The following is a 12,757-nucleotide window of genomic DNA, read 5'->3' as shown; positions in this document are numbered from 1 at the left end:
CCATCTGTCTTCTATACCACTGGACGGTGGGAGGAAACTGGAGCAGAGGAAACTCATGCACACATGGGGAGAACATGCAAACTCCACTCAGAAAGTCCCAGCCTCTAATTGAACCCACACTCTTTTTACTGTGAGGTGAGAGCACTAACCACTGCACCACCGGGATAGATGGGATTCTTCTGAATACATTATCTCTGGGACTGATCCATATTTCATTTCCTCTGCCACGCTCACCAATCTGTTGGAGAGCTTTCCTGTTTTCCTTGATTCAGTCTGTCTTTACCCTTCTACCCAGGCTCTATACTATATTACGGTTTAATAAGCTATAAGATAGCTCAAGGGGGTAAGTTGCATTCATATTAACATCATAATAATAAGGAACAAAACAGTAACAGAGCTCAAAAGTGACATTAACTTGTTTCCCTTGTCAAAACACATAAACAAGAAAGGATTTCTGGGCTGATCCCACTAAGGACTGGCAAGGTGATGTTTAATGACTGTATAGATGTGTTAAAAATAGATGGATATGCTAAAAAAAAATTTAATCGTCTTTTCAAAACATTGATGCAGAAAGTAGTTAATATAATTTACTGCAACAGTGGATGCTGATACAGAAAGACAAGTGGAACAAAAATGCACAATCATTTTTGATCATTTGTTTTATGCTCTTCTGCTTGTATCATCTCACTGCACTGTGCGGTTATAAAACAGCCTCCCCTCATTTCGCAGTCTCTTGTCAGATGCCTCACAAACAAGCTGGGCTGGTGAGCTCATGTACTCCAAAATACATTCAAGCTATTTAAATGGCTTGTTTTGGATGTTGCTTCAACGTGAGGTAATCGATTCAGCAAAAACAAATTCCAACAACTAAAGCTATTCTGTATAAATGTATAAGCAGAGCAATTGATTTTTATTTTCATATTTGAAAAGACATTGTGGTAAATGCAGTAGGCATTTGGGCATCTATTTACATTTCATATCAATGAAATTCAATTACTTATTATATGTAGTAGTAACACACATTGCTGACTACACTACAATATAACTGGAAGAGCTGTTCGTCGCTGCTGAACGGCTGTCACAATGCCACCACCTGGTGGCACTATACCTTCACTTTGGTTTTGCAACTGTTAATGAAGTGTACTTGATCATATCAGTTTGCGAATGCAAAGTAAACACAATGATCAATCAGCTCTAAAAGCAAGTGTTTGGGTTAAAACTAATGGTTTTATTGCGTGAAAGTCATTTTAAAAAAAGAAGCTAGTTTATGTGCGTAGCAAGCCCTAATTTTGAAATTTTCCAGTTATGGGTTGCCAGAGCGACTTATATTCCTCTAATTTCCTCTCTCTCCAGCAGCCTCCTTCCTAACATCAGTGGACTTCCTTTTCTTTTTTTGTATACCAGCTCCATCCTCAGCATCCTCCTCCCTTCATCATTTTCCTCTACATATGACTAAACCAGCTCAACCATTTTCTGTCACATTCCTAATTCTTTTTTTAATGCGAAAAATTATACATTTTATATAAACCTACACGCATCACATATACTGTATAGCCATCCATATTGTATCTTCTATGGGTGGCTGGAGTCAGTCCCATCTGATATGGTCAAAAGCACGGTACCCCCTAGACTGGTTGCCATTCACATATGTGACTAACTCTGAATAATTTAGAATAATAAATTAACCATAAAGTGTCAAACATATTGCCCAGGAGCCAAAACGAGCCCAAAGGAAAAACTTACAACCTATAAATTACAAAGAAACTGCTGTTCATAATGTGTTTCAGTTGTTTTGTTGCAGCTAAACAGCATATGGAGTCAAAATACATAGTAATAGCATAAAAAAAATATAAGTAATATAATAATGTAATAAAAATAGTAGTGAAAGCAAGCTACTCCAATGGGAGCAAAGCAAGAGACTCGTTTGACTGTGAAAACATTCCAAAAAATTGACATTTGGATAACAGGGTGGGTAAAATCAGGCTTTGGATTAAAGATGAATTCAAAAATTTTCAGAACGAAACATTGAGTTTCCATTCCTCCACTGACCAAAAATGTTAATGCAACACTTTTGTTTTTGCTCCCACTTCCCATGAGCTGAACTCAAACATCTTTGACTTTTACTAAATACACAAAAGGCCTATTTCTCTCGAATTGTTTTCACAAATATGTATATGTCTGTGTTGGTGAGCACTTCTCCTTCGCCAAGAGAATCCATCCACTGGGTGTGTCTTGGGCCAGCCACAATAAAAGGAAGAACACTTTAAAATGTGCAGTTTTACTGTACTTGAGGGTGTGGTATCTGATGTGACCACCATGTGCCCCGCGCAGTGAAACCCATTTCGTTTGCATAGAGCCTGTGGAATGTTGGTGCACACCTCTTTAATGGTGGTGCCAACTTGATGGATATTGGGCAGAATCGGAAGACACCGTCATGTACGCCCATTCAGAGCATCCCAAACATGTCCGGTGAGTATGCTGGCCATGCAAGGACTGGTTTGTTGTCAGCTTCCAGGAATTGTGTCCAGATCCTTGCAACATGGGGCCGTGCAATGTCACGCTGTAACATGAGGTGATGAGCGTGGATGAATGCCACAACAATGGGACTTAAGATCTCGTCACAGTATCTCCGTGCATTTAAAATGCCGTCAATAATATTCACCCGTGTTCATTGTCCATAATGCACAGTACACCTGCCCATACAATAACCCCACTGCCACCATGTGGTCTGTGGTTGTGATGCTGGTTGGATGTAGTCAGATTCTCTGAAACACAACTGGAGATGGCTTGTGGCAGAGAAATGATCATTCAATTGAAGGGATAACAGCTCTTGTGGACATTCCGGCAGTGAGCGCGCCTCAAAACCGGTCACATCTCTGGCATTGTGCTGTGTGGCAAAACTGCATATTTTCGAGTACCCTTTGATTGTGGCTTGCCAAAGACTCACCTGTGCAACAATCCTGCTGTCTTATCAGCATCTTGAATGACCACCTGTGAGGTGGATGTATTATGTCAACAAAGGTAGAAGTGCTGAGATTTAGATAGATTTGTGAACAATACTTGAGAGAAATGTGCATAGATAGAAGAAAGTCCACCCAGGAAGCTTCTCAACTGGAAACACTGATCACGCCACTCTGCAACCCATATAGAGATCATTGAACCAATGAAAGTTCGGAAAGATAATTTTAATGATTCAATAAATATCCCCCCCCCAAAAAAAACAAAAAAAACCAACCAGAATTTGATTAGATAGGACAGAAATCTGTGACTTGTAAACACTTAATATTGCAATAAATCACTGACCAGGAGAAAATAATACTGCCTTTTCAAATGTGAACAGAGAGTGACAGAATAATTAGCCAACATGTTGGATTGAGTAATAGAACAAAAAGAACACATCCAGTCAGACTTCACGTCTGGTTTCAGAAGAGGCATAAGGTTTAAATAATTTAGTCAAGAGAATCAATCAAACATTTAAAATCAGTTACATGGCAGACTTCAAGGAATTAAAAAGAAAGTTAGCAACATGATTTCTGATGGGAGGACAAACGAACGTTTTTAGGATTTGGGTTACATTTTGCCACGTTTCCAAGTCACCTACTGAGGTTACATGTTCTAGTATAACAGGTATACAATGCAGCCATCCTGTACAAAAGGGAAAAACTCGTAAAGCATCCTGCTAGAACATTCAGTATGTGGATGCTTCTGCTGTCTTTTTATGGGTTTGAGAAATTAGACAGTTAAGATATCAAAGCAAAAACAGGAAATTACACAATGCACAAGTAGCTTTAAATGTGCAATTTTAAGACTGTGGGTAAGTGTGTTGTACGACATGTGGACCTGCATGTACAGTCACTGCGTGAACGTTTCTGGCCACCAACCAACCAGAGGGTTTATAGCAGCGAATAGCAGCAACGAATTCTCAGTACACAGGCAAAATATTCAAGCGGAGAAAGAGACGGGAAGCCTTTAACATCACAGGACATAATTAATCAGGCCATTCAAAACAACTCGAAGATCACAAACTTGCAACATAAATCAGGCATCATAAGATTTTTTTTTTTTTCCTTCTTTCCCCCCCTGGAGAAGAATGGAAGCAGTAAAAGCAAAGTAAGGCTCAGGCGCCTTACAGTTTGTTGGCAGTCATTGAGGGTACTGGAGTATCGTCCTATATATATATATATATATATATATATATAGACTTGAACACCAGTTTTTATAAAGGCATAGCAAACATCATGGAGCAGAGATGAACACGCGATCACAGTACACACATAGGGGTGCTTTATTATAAATACACCTCATTCAAAACTTAGAAGCCCCATATCAAACTTTTTTTTTTTTTTTTTTTTAATTCACAGAGCAGTTTTACCAACTTCCCTGATAGTAGCACATCTTCAACCCCACACAGACAAGACACACAGTTCAGTGCGTTTAGGAAATCTATATTCACTTTTTACTGCAAAACTGCCATTGGAAATGAGCAGTGCCTGGAGTGTGACACCCTGCCACCTGGATGACCCGTGAGGGAAATAGAACATTGTCTTTGTCCGATTTCTACAACGACTCGTAGAAAGGCGCTGCTTCAAGTGGACAAAGGATAAAAGAAAAAGGGCCATTGTGAGGGAGTGAATAGATGCAACTTTTGAGGAACGAAATGGGAATAGGCCCGTGATACTACAAAAGCTGGTCTTGCCAAGATCAGCTGGAACATTTTCATTAGGTCTCCCTCGTTCTTCCTCCCTGTGTTGCAGGACCGTGCGGCGAGATATACCTTTGAAGAAGTACAATCTCCTTTTTACAGTAGTCTGAGTTATTGCTGTGGTTATGGCTGACATCAGGTTCAACATGAATGCTAAAAATAAATAGTAAAAAGAGTGCGAGAGGTAAAGGTGCTACCATCTGGACGTAGTAATCGATATGTTGCTGACAAAGTTAATGTAACTGTTATTCCAGTACTTTAAAAGACAAGACAGAGGTTCACTGCTAAGTACACTGTTCAGGTCCTATCAGCACTTTTAAAAATGTTTCCTAAAAGTAGCACCTTTAATCGTCTGGCAAGAATCAAAACAATGAAAAGAAGCTTGAGTAAAACCAAGACAGACTTAATCTCTCCTATTTACATGATGTGCCAAAATTGACAACATGAAAGAAAAGGAAAAAACAACAAAAACAATTGCAGGCAGTGGCCAGTTCTACCGAACATCAGGTACAACCCACCACTGCATGCATTTTGTGGCCAGTGAGTGTTCGCTGTGTCAGCGCTCAGATTCCTCCAGCAGCAGCACAACCGCTGCCGCATCCAAGACCGAGGCAGATCCGCGCGAGTGACAGCGGCGCTTTCCTGAGCGGAGGTGGGGTATGGTGTTGGTGGTGGTGGTGGTGGGGGGGGGGGGGTGCGTGTTTGCTGTTCTACTCTAGTTTTTGCTGCAGCTTTTTCTGGAAGCAGACGGGCAAGATGGACAGTACAGCGAGCACTCCGAGCACAGCCAGCGAGTTCCAGGACACGGCCTCACCGGCTGTGGTCAGTTTGTACAGCGTCGTACCAGCGTTGATCGCTACAAAGGATGGCGGTGCCACTCCTGTTGATGAGCCAGGTTAAAGAGAAGGCGAGTCAGTGACGTCAAGTAAAGAAACAAATCAAGTGATAGGGGCAGAGAGGCTTACCGAGGAAAGTGCCAATGAAGAAAACCCCCAAAGGCACATTGATAACAGGTGAGGTGATGTTGATGAACCAGTTTGGAAGAAACGGCGTTATCCTCAAGAAGATGATGTAATTGATTAAATGATCTCTATGTTTGTCAACCTGTCAACAAGAATGTTTATCAAGTTACAAAAGTGCACCAAATGCTCATCTGGAGCAACTCTTTGATAAAAAAAAACAACATTTGTGGAGTTTCTAGTGATCGGTTTGGTTGACTGCACCAGAAGACTGTTCTATTAATCCAAAGTACTAAAAGCACTGCAACTGCAGCTTTGACATGGTATCAGATAATGGAACACAAACAATGGAGTCGTTTATGACTATAATTATATCCATTTTCATTTCAAGGCAATAGTATTATTTGAAAACGAGTCTGTGGTTTTCCTCCTTTTTCCAGTATGACCTCACCTTTTTATTACCCGACAGGTTGTTTATATTATGGGGTGTTTTTTGTAAAACTATATTGCAAATTTGTGACCCCTCTCTGAGTTTTCTGTGATTGGAGGGTCAAGTAGTACAGGAGTACGAAGCTCAACTTCTCTGCTACTTTGTAGCTTCTGGATTTTCTTGACAACAAAAGGAATCAATGAGTTGTAGTCACATATGCAGAAACAATCCTGTCAGTGGAATGCAAGTATTATAGGACGGGCATTCTGCGCTGAGGCACCTCGCCTATGAAACACTTTCTCTGTCCATTTGTCCAGAGCTTCAAAGGAGGACTGAAAACATTAATTTTTATTAAAGCCCGAGTTGTAAATATATTTGGGCTGGATAATGCATTCAGCTCATTGCTATTATATCATTTGTTTGTCACTGCTTTTAAGCCCTTTACAGAGAACAAAGATTTATTTTTACAAACTGTCCAAAGCAGCGTCATTATTATAAGTATTAACAGCTTGAAACAGTTAATTGGTTAAGCAAAAATGTATTTGCATTAATTTCTATGTTTATAATATGTTCATATATAATATTCTCTTTTCTTCGATATCTATAGATTTTTGTTTTACATCACATGCTTTATCTCTCTTTTTTTAAATAATCATTCAAGACAGCATTCTTTTAATGGAATAGCTCACCTGCTGAGACCACTTGTGCGCTCTCTCTGTGAGATACTTGTAGACCATGGGTCTGCCCACGAGGTATGACAGCATGTAGCAGAAAGAAGCTCCCAGACCAGAGCACTGCCAACAAACAAATCACAGAATGACTGACTCCAACATATCACACAGCTGCTATTTTATACCAGTAGTTGAAGAAAAGTGGGCTATTGCATAGTCACAAAAAGTAGCAACCTATTCCTGCAGTATATAGACGGGCACACAAACTCATGAATACAATACATTACATTGTTTTCAACAATTAGCATAATGTGCCATGTCAACCACTAATTTCTAAGATATTGGCAGGTCGTGTGAATTCACTTTAATCACTGCTCTTCTTGTCAGTTGCAGCAAGAACCTGCGCAAACAGGAACTGCGTATGCATGCAACATATTGTCACAGACATTAAGGAACAATGCCATTGCAGAATAAGGGAAACCCAACCCAACGTGGCCTCAGTTGACCATTTACAGCATGATGGAACATTGCAGGAATCACATGATGCAAGTTCACTAACTCAGGTCAGTCTGTAATTCTCTACTGATTTATCTGCAGTATGCAATAACAAAAGCACCGAAGATTGGAAAACGTTAGCTTGTGAATAAAATTCAACCCGACAAATTATCTCTGCACACAATCATAATCAGTTTTTAACACAGAGGTGACCTGTGTGTTAGAAGACGCACAAATGAGTATGATGGGAAACATCATAACGACCAGCACAACATTTGGTTTTAATCATGTACCATTCTTACTCACCAAGCAGACGAGGAAAAGTGCCAAGGGGAAAGGGTAAAGGTATCCAGACAGGATGCTCAGGAAGATCGATCCAGGGATTGCAAATGTCTGGAGGCTTAAAGAAAAGTCAAAGGAAACAACTTTGCAAAGTCATAGTTATGGCACAGATGTGTTTGATAATATGAATAAACAAAAGTATAAAATACAACACCCTCTACAGTCTGGCCCGATTAACTTTTTTTTCCTTCTAATTGTTGATCTAATACCATCAAGAAAACTACGTAGAACAGATGAACAAGGTATGCTAAGTACTTCTTCGACTACACCACATTTGTTTCCATTCCTGCCATTACTGAAAGGTCAGCCACACACAACAGACGATCGTTTGTCTTTGGATTTGAACAGCTACAGATGTGTTTGACGGCACACAGGAAATTTATGACTTTGAGCAGGAGATTCATTGACCTGGGATGAGTCAGAAGATTCAAAGCCGACACCCTGGATACGAGCAAAGAGTAACTCAAAATCATATATCAGGTTAAGCTGGATAAAGTGGAGTCGAAGACGTGCGGATGAATATGCTACTGAACCAGTCTTTGTGCTGTGTGTCAGCACTCTGAACTCCAGAAGATTAGTTGAGAGCTTAACTGAGATAAGTGTGTACTAAGCTTAGTAGCCTCCCAGCAAATAAATTAACAGGATCAAACCAACACAAACAAACTGGTCTTCCAAGGTTTGGATTTTGACAAAGCGTTTCTAAAAACATTCACAATAAAAACAATATGTTCATCTAAAATAATACATAAATAGGTGCATGTTCACTTCAAGGATACAAAATATATGTCGCAAAGTAGGCCACCAACACCTGCGTATAGTATGTGTCTTTATATTTGGACAACACAGTTCCCAAAGCTTTGGCGTCATCCATGTCTTTAGGGACCTTGATTTTTTCCATTTCATCACTGAAAAAAAAAAAGAAAAAAGTATAAGATCATAAACCATTTCAATAGCAAATGTAAATGTTCAGAATTGTGATAAAGTCAGCAGTTCAGTTTGACCTTAACTTACAAATAAACACCAAAAGTTTTGATTAAAATTCCATCCAAAGACATTTTGTCAGGTTTGGTGACTTTACTGGCAGAAAGTCAGTCTGATTTTAAATAAAACACAATGTTCCTAAGAATAGAAAAACATTACGTGGATGTAAACCTGTCCCACTGCCAGCATTTTGTTTGCTCAGCTGATGAATGTAGGATTGACATTTTTAGTGTCAAGCGAATACAATGAATCACTGAAAGACCAAATACCCTGCACCTTCAAAGTCTTGAGTTATTGATTCTTCTATTTGTTTGAACTTTTCTCATAAATATCATAAAAAGTCGTGATCTTCATCAACAGGTTTGTGGAACAAAGGTTTTAAGAGGGGAACAGTGTGTATCCTTCAATACAATGTTTAATTTTACTTATTCCTATTTTGATACAATTTGAGGGACTTTCACAGATGTTGTATGTGAAGAAGCGTCATGACTACATCTTGAAACAGACGATGCTAAAAGAAAATGCAAACACAGGCGTCAAAATAACTTGAATGTTTTCTATAAATATAACAACTGTGCAGTGCTGCGCTCTGTAAATAAATACAATTTTCTGTCATTTATTTGACATGCAGATTCGATTTTTTGACTATGAAGCCATTAGAAACAAACAGCAGAACCAATCCGAAACCTATTTGCAAAAAACCTATTTGCAAAAAACATCTATGCAAAATACTTGCGTCATCTCAAAGAATTGTTTTTATTTTTATTGAAAACAAATGATTGCAACATGTATTCCTCCACTTCACACTGAACCGCATACAAGTTTCACATTATTCAAACATGGCTAGAAATGCGGCTTGAAAATTACACTTTATTCCCCTTAAACATTCCTAAGTTAACTTACTCTGGAAGCTCGGGGAAGTTCCTGTAGACCAGATACATGACGGAGGCGGAGCAGGCAAAGATGGACACCAGGATGAGTAGAGACATGCGTGCCGAGCCCTCTGCCTTAGGTTGAGCCTCTGTGAGAGAAAAAATATATGTTGTTTATCTAATACATTAAAACTTTCACATGAAAACTGCCAGGTCCACTTCTGGGAAGCCTTGTGTAATTTGCTTCTCTGGTTTGTATCCCTTGTTAGTAAGCCCTCAAAGAGTTTAGGACACATCAAAAATTAGCTGAAAAGATTATAGTAAAATGGCATCCTTCTCTTATTTATATTTGACACATAGTCCCACAGGTTTTGGACTTTGTGTTGTAATCAAATCAAATGATTACTTGCTAGTGATTATTTACGTACTGAGGTAGAGATTTCTATCATATCTGATAGGACAATTTTCATTTACAGGAACAAGCAGTCAAAAGGTTTCGTAATGTTTATCAGTGCCAATAAATGGTTATGTTCTTCTTCTTAAGATCTATGTAAATTAATGTTCTTAAAATAGGTCTAAACTTTAAAAAGAGATTTTAAAAAATGGACTAAACCAACCAAATTACTCATTAAGCTTATATGTGTACGTACTAAAAGTTATCACATCTACGACTTTCAACAAATGCAATCAAATGAAAAAGGTTTATACTGATTCCTCAATTTAAAATCCCAGATATTTATCAGAACTTATATTTGGTCTGTTTCAGGGAAAAGAAGTGATGAGTGTTGTGAACTTATAATTGAATGCATCACTTTGTGTGCTTGTTTGACAAATTGGCAGCAGAGTGTTTCATCTTGTTACAGCAACAAAGAGTAGAGAAAAAGAGGAGACACATTTCAACACAAGGACAGTCTGAGCTGAGACTTTGGGCTGTGGATGAGCTATGGATGTGTAAAAACAATCTAAAGAGGAATTTGTGTGTAGATCCACAGGCGTGTTCTGTTTTTTGTTAATCATTTAGCCACAGAGTGAACTGGTGAATTCAAGTTGACTGTTGGACTTTTCACTGAAGTTACTCATCTTCAAGGTATCTTAGAATAAAAAAAGAAATGCCACTATTATCTGCTTTACTCACTTTAACAAGTCAGAGAAAGTAATGAAATGTCACTACTTTCAAGTTTTTTTCATGCCCCCAACATAAGTAAATTGTCACATTTTTACCATGTTTTCACAATGTACATATTTTATCAACTAGACATTGATATGTGATTACAATGCATGTATATGTATTAAAATCATGTGAACAGTTTATTGGATCCCAAATTTTTCTTGCCGAGTTTACACTCAGAAAATCATATTTACAAGAAAAATGAGAGGATACTTATAGACTTCATTGTATTGTTATAGATATCAAATTATAGACCAACAACCAAGCAATGGAAACATACTTAGAGCTACCAGATGAAAAGATTTGTCTTTTTATCGAATTGTACAGGATCTTTTATTTGCCTATTGATTGCTATTTCTGTTTTGTTTTGGAGTTGTGGTAATCCACTTTGTAGCTGAGCTTTGTTCTCTTCAGGAATGTATGCTTACTATCAATCAAAGCAATTTATTATTGATTGCGATTTGTTATAAGGAGCAAGTTTGTTGCTTATTTGTTAAGCATCAAGCAGAAACACTATATTGCGATTGAGATCCTATAGGCTGCAGCTGTATAAGAGTTTAAATGGAAACATTTTGGCAAAAGAAAATCATGTAAATTGTCTCCACATCGGCCAACAGAAGGGTTTAAGATGTAAATGTGTGACCATCATTTGGTTGTGATCATTTACAAGTGACAGAAATCAATCAAAATCAAATCTTAATGGGTGTTTTGTGGAGTTATGTTCAGTACTTCTATTGTTGGTCATTGCAAAACGATATGTCGCGTCTTTGTGAAATGCATCCTTATATAGCTGTTGGGACTATAAGAACATTGGATTCAGAGAACTTCAGTTAGATAAGCCCACTTTGATTTATGAAGTTTCAGGTGATTTATATCGTATTTTAGTTTATTTTCGCGTTGTTTATCTTTGGCTTTGTCGTCCGTTATCGGGCTAACTGTAGTTAGCTGATGGCTAACATTAGCGTCCGCTCCGCAAATCCCGACCGGCCTCAAATCACAAAGTGCACTAAAGTCCACCGTTTCACCGCTCAATGTCTCCGTATCGCTTCCAGGTGTGTTCCCCTCTCCGCTCGGGCTAACAGTTAACCATTAGCCCCCTCCGGTAGACTCACCTTTCACGACTGGAGGGTCGCTTGCGGTTGATTTCAGCTCGTCCTGAGCCGACGACAGACCGTCCGTCTCCCGTTGTTCTCTCCGCTTTTTGGCCATTCTGTCTGCGGTGCGGCGGAGGTCAGCTCGGGTACCGGGGCGTGTGAGCAGGAGCAGCCGGGTGGAGTGACACCGGTGCGGCGGGGACAGTCTGGTGACACGTTACGTTACAGAGGGTGAACTTTTACCTCCAGCAAAGCCCGCATAGTCCACAGCAGCGCCCCCAGCAGCTCCAGAGGACCCGCACTCTCCGCAGTTTCAACTCAAGAACGCGCACTGGGCCATATGCTGAGGCCGGTCGATGAGCTCTGACTTCCGGTAGTGGCATACAACATGCCGAGCTTGACAAGAAAGTGAGGTTTGATTGCACAAATCGCTTTAAAAAAATAAATAAATAAAGGCTTCATCCATCACATTTCCAGCGGAAGTACATGAAAATAATCAGTAAAACTTTCCTGCATGATAGCATTAGTTCATTTAGCCTAACCATTTTATATTGCAGTATATTGAGGCTACTGTCCGCACTATTGTCAGATCGTTGGCAAAATAAATACATGGGCTTTTGCATAAACTCTTCATTTAAGTTTTCCATATTTCCATGTTATTTATGTAAATTGTCTTTGATTGCCTCTGGTATTCTGTGTCTCATATCCCTACCAATCCCAAGGACAATATCACAAAGTCTGGGTCCATGGGTATTTGAAAATATAATTCCTTAAACTTCCTCTTACCAATAAGTGGCGCTATGGCTATGAATGGACATTTGCCTATGGATGTGTTCAAGGCAGTACTTGACACACAGACGGCAGCAAGTAGTGCAGAGTTACACATCACTTCCTGTTTCACAGCGAACCATCAGATACTGTTGAAACTATCGCTACAATTTAATAGTTTTCATGTAAAACGAGAAATGGCATACTTGCTGTTGGGTTTAGAGTATGAGTAGAGTAGAGTAACATTTTTGTGTGGCTTGATGTGCTGCATATGC

The 12,757-nt window shown here is 39.2% G+C and overlaps 1 protein-coding gene across 1 annotated transcript; it reads right to left on the bottom strand.

Moving 5' to 3' along the window:
• Positions 1–3,176: 3,176 nt before the first annotated feature.
• On the bottom strand, positions 3,177–11,927 carry tmem41b (transmembrane protein 41B). Its single transcript, XM_080500953.1, has 7 exons — positions 11,733–11,927; positions 9,484–9,601; positions 8,376–8,504; positions 7,564–7,657; positions 6,781–6,885; positions 5,668–5,806; positions 3,177–5,582 (listed from the first exon to the last, which is right to left on the bottom strand). Exons 1-7 carry the CDS (start codon positions 11,827–11,829, stop codon positions 5,413–5,415), a joined length of 852 nt encoding a protein of 283 aa, XP_080357079.1. The 5' UTR covers positions 11,830–11,927; the 3' UTR covers positions 3,177–5,412.
• Positions 11,928–12,757: the final 830 nt, after the last annotated feature.

This window comes from Blennius ocellaris (genome assembly GCF_963422515.1).
Source record: "Blennius ocellaris genome assembly, chromosome: 1".
NCBI lineage: Eukaryota > Metazoa > Chordata > Actinopteri > Blenniiformes > Blenniidae > Blennius > Blennius ocellaris.
The sequence above is the reverse complement of the archived record's forward strand: the minus strand, read 5'-3'. Positions and strand labels throughout refer to the sequence as shown.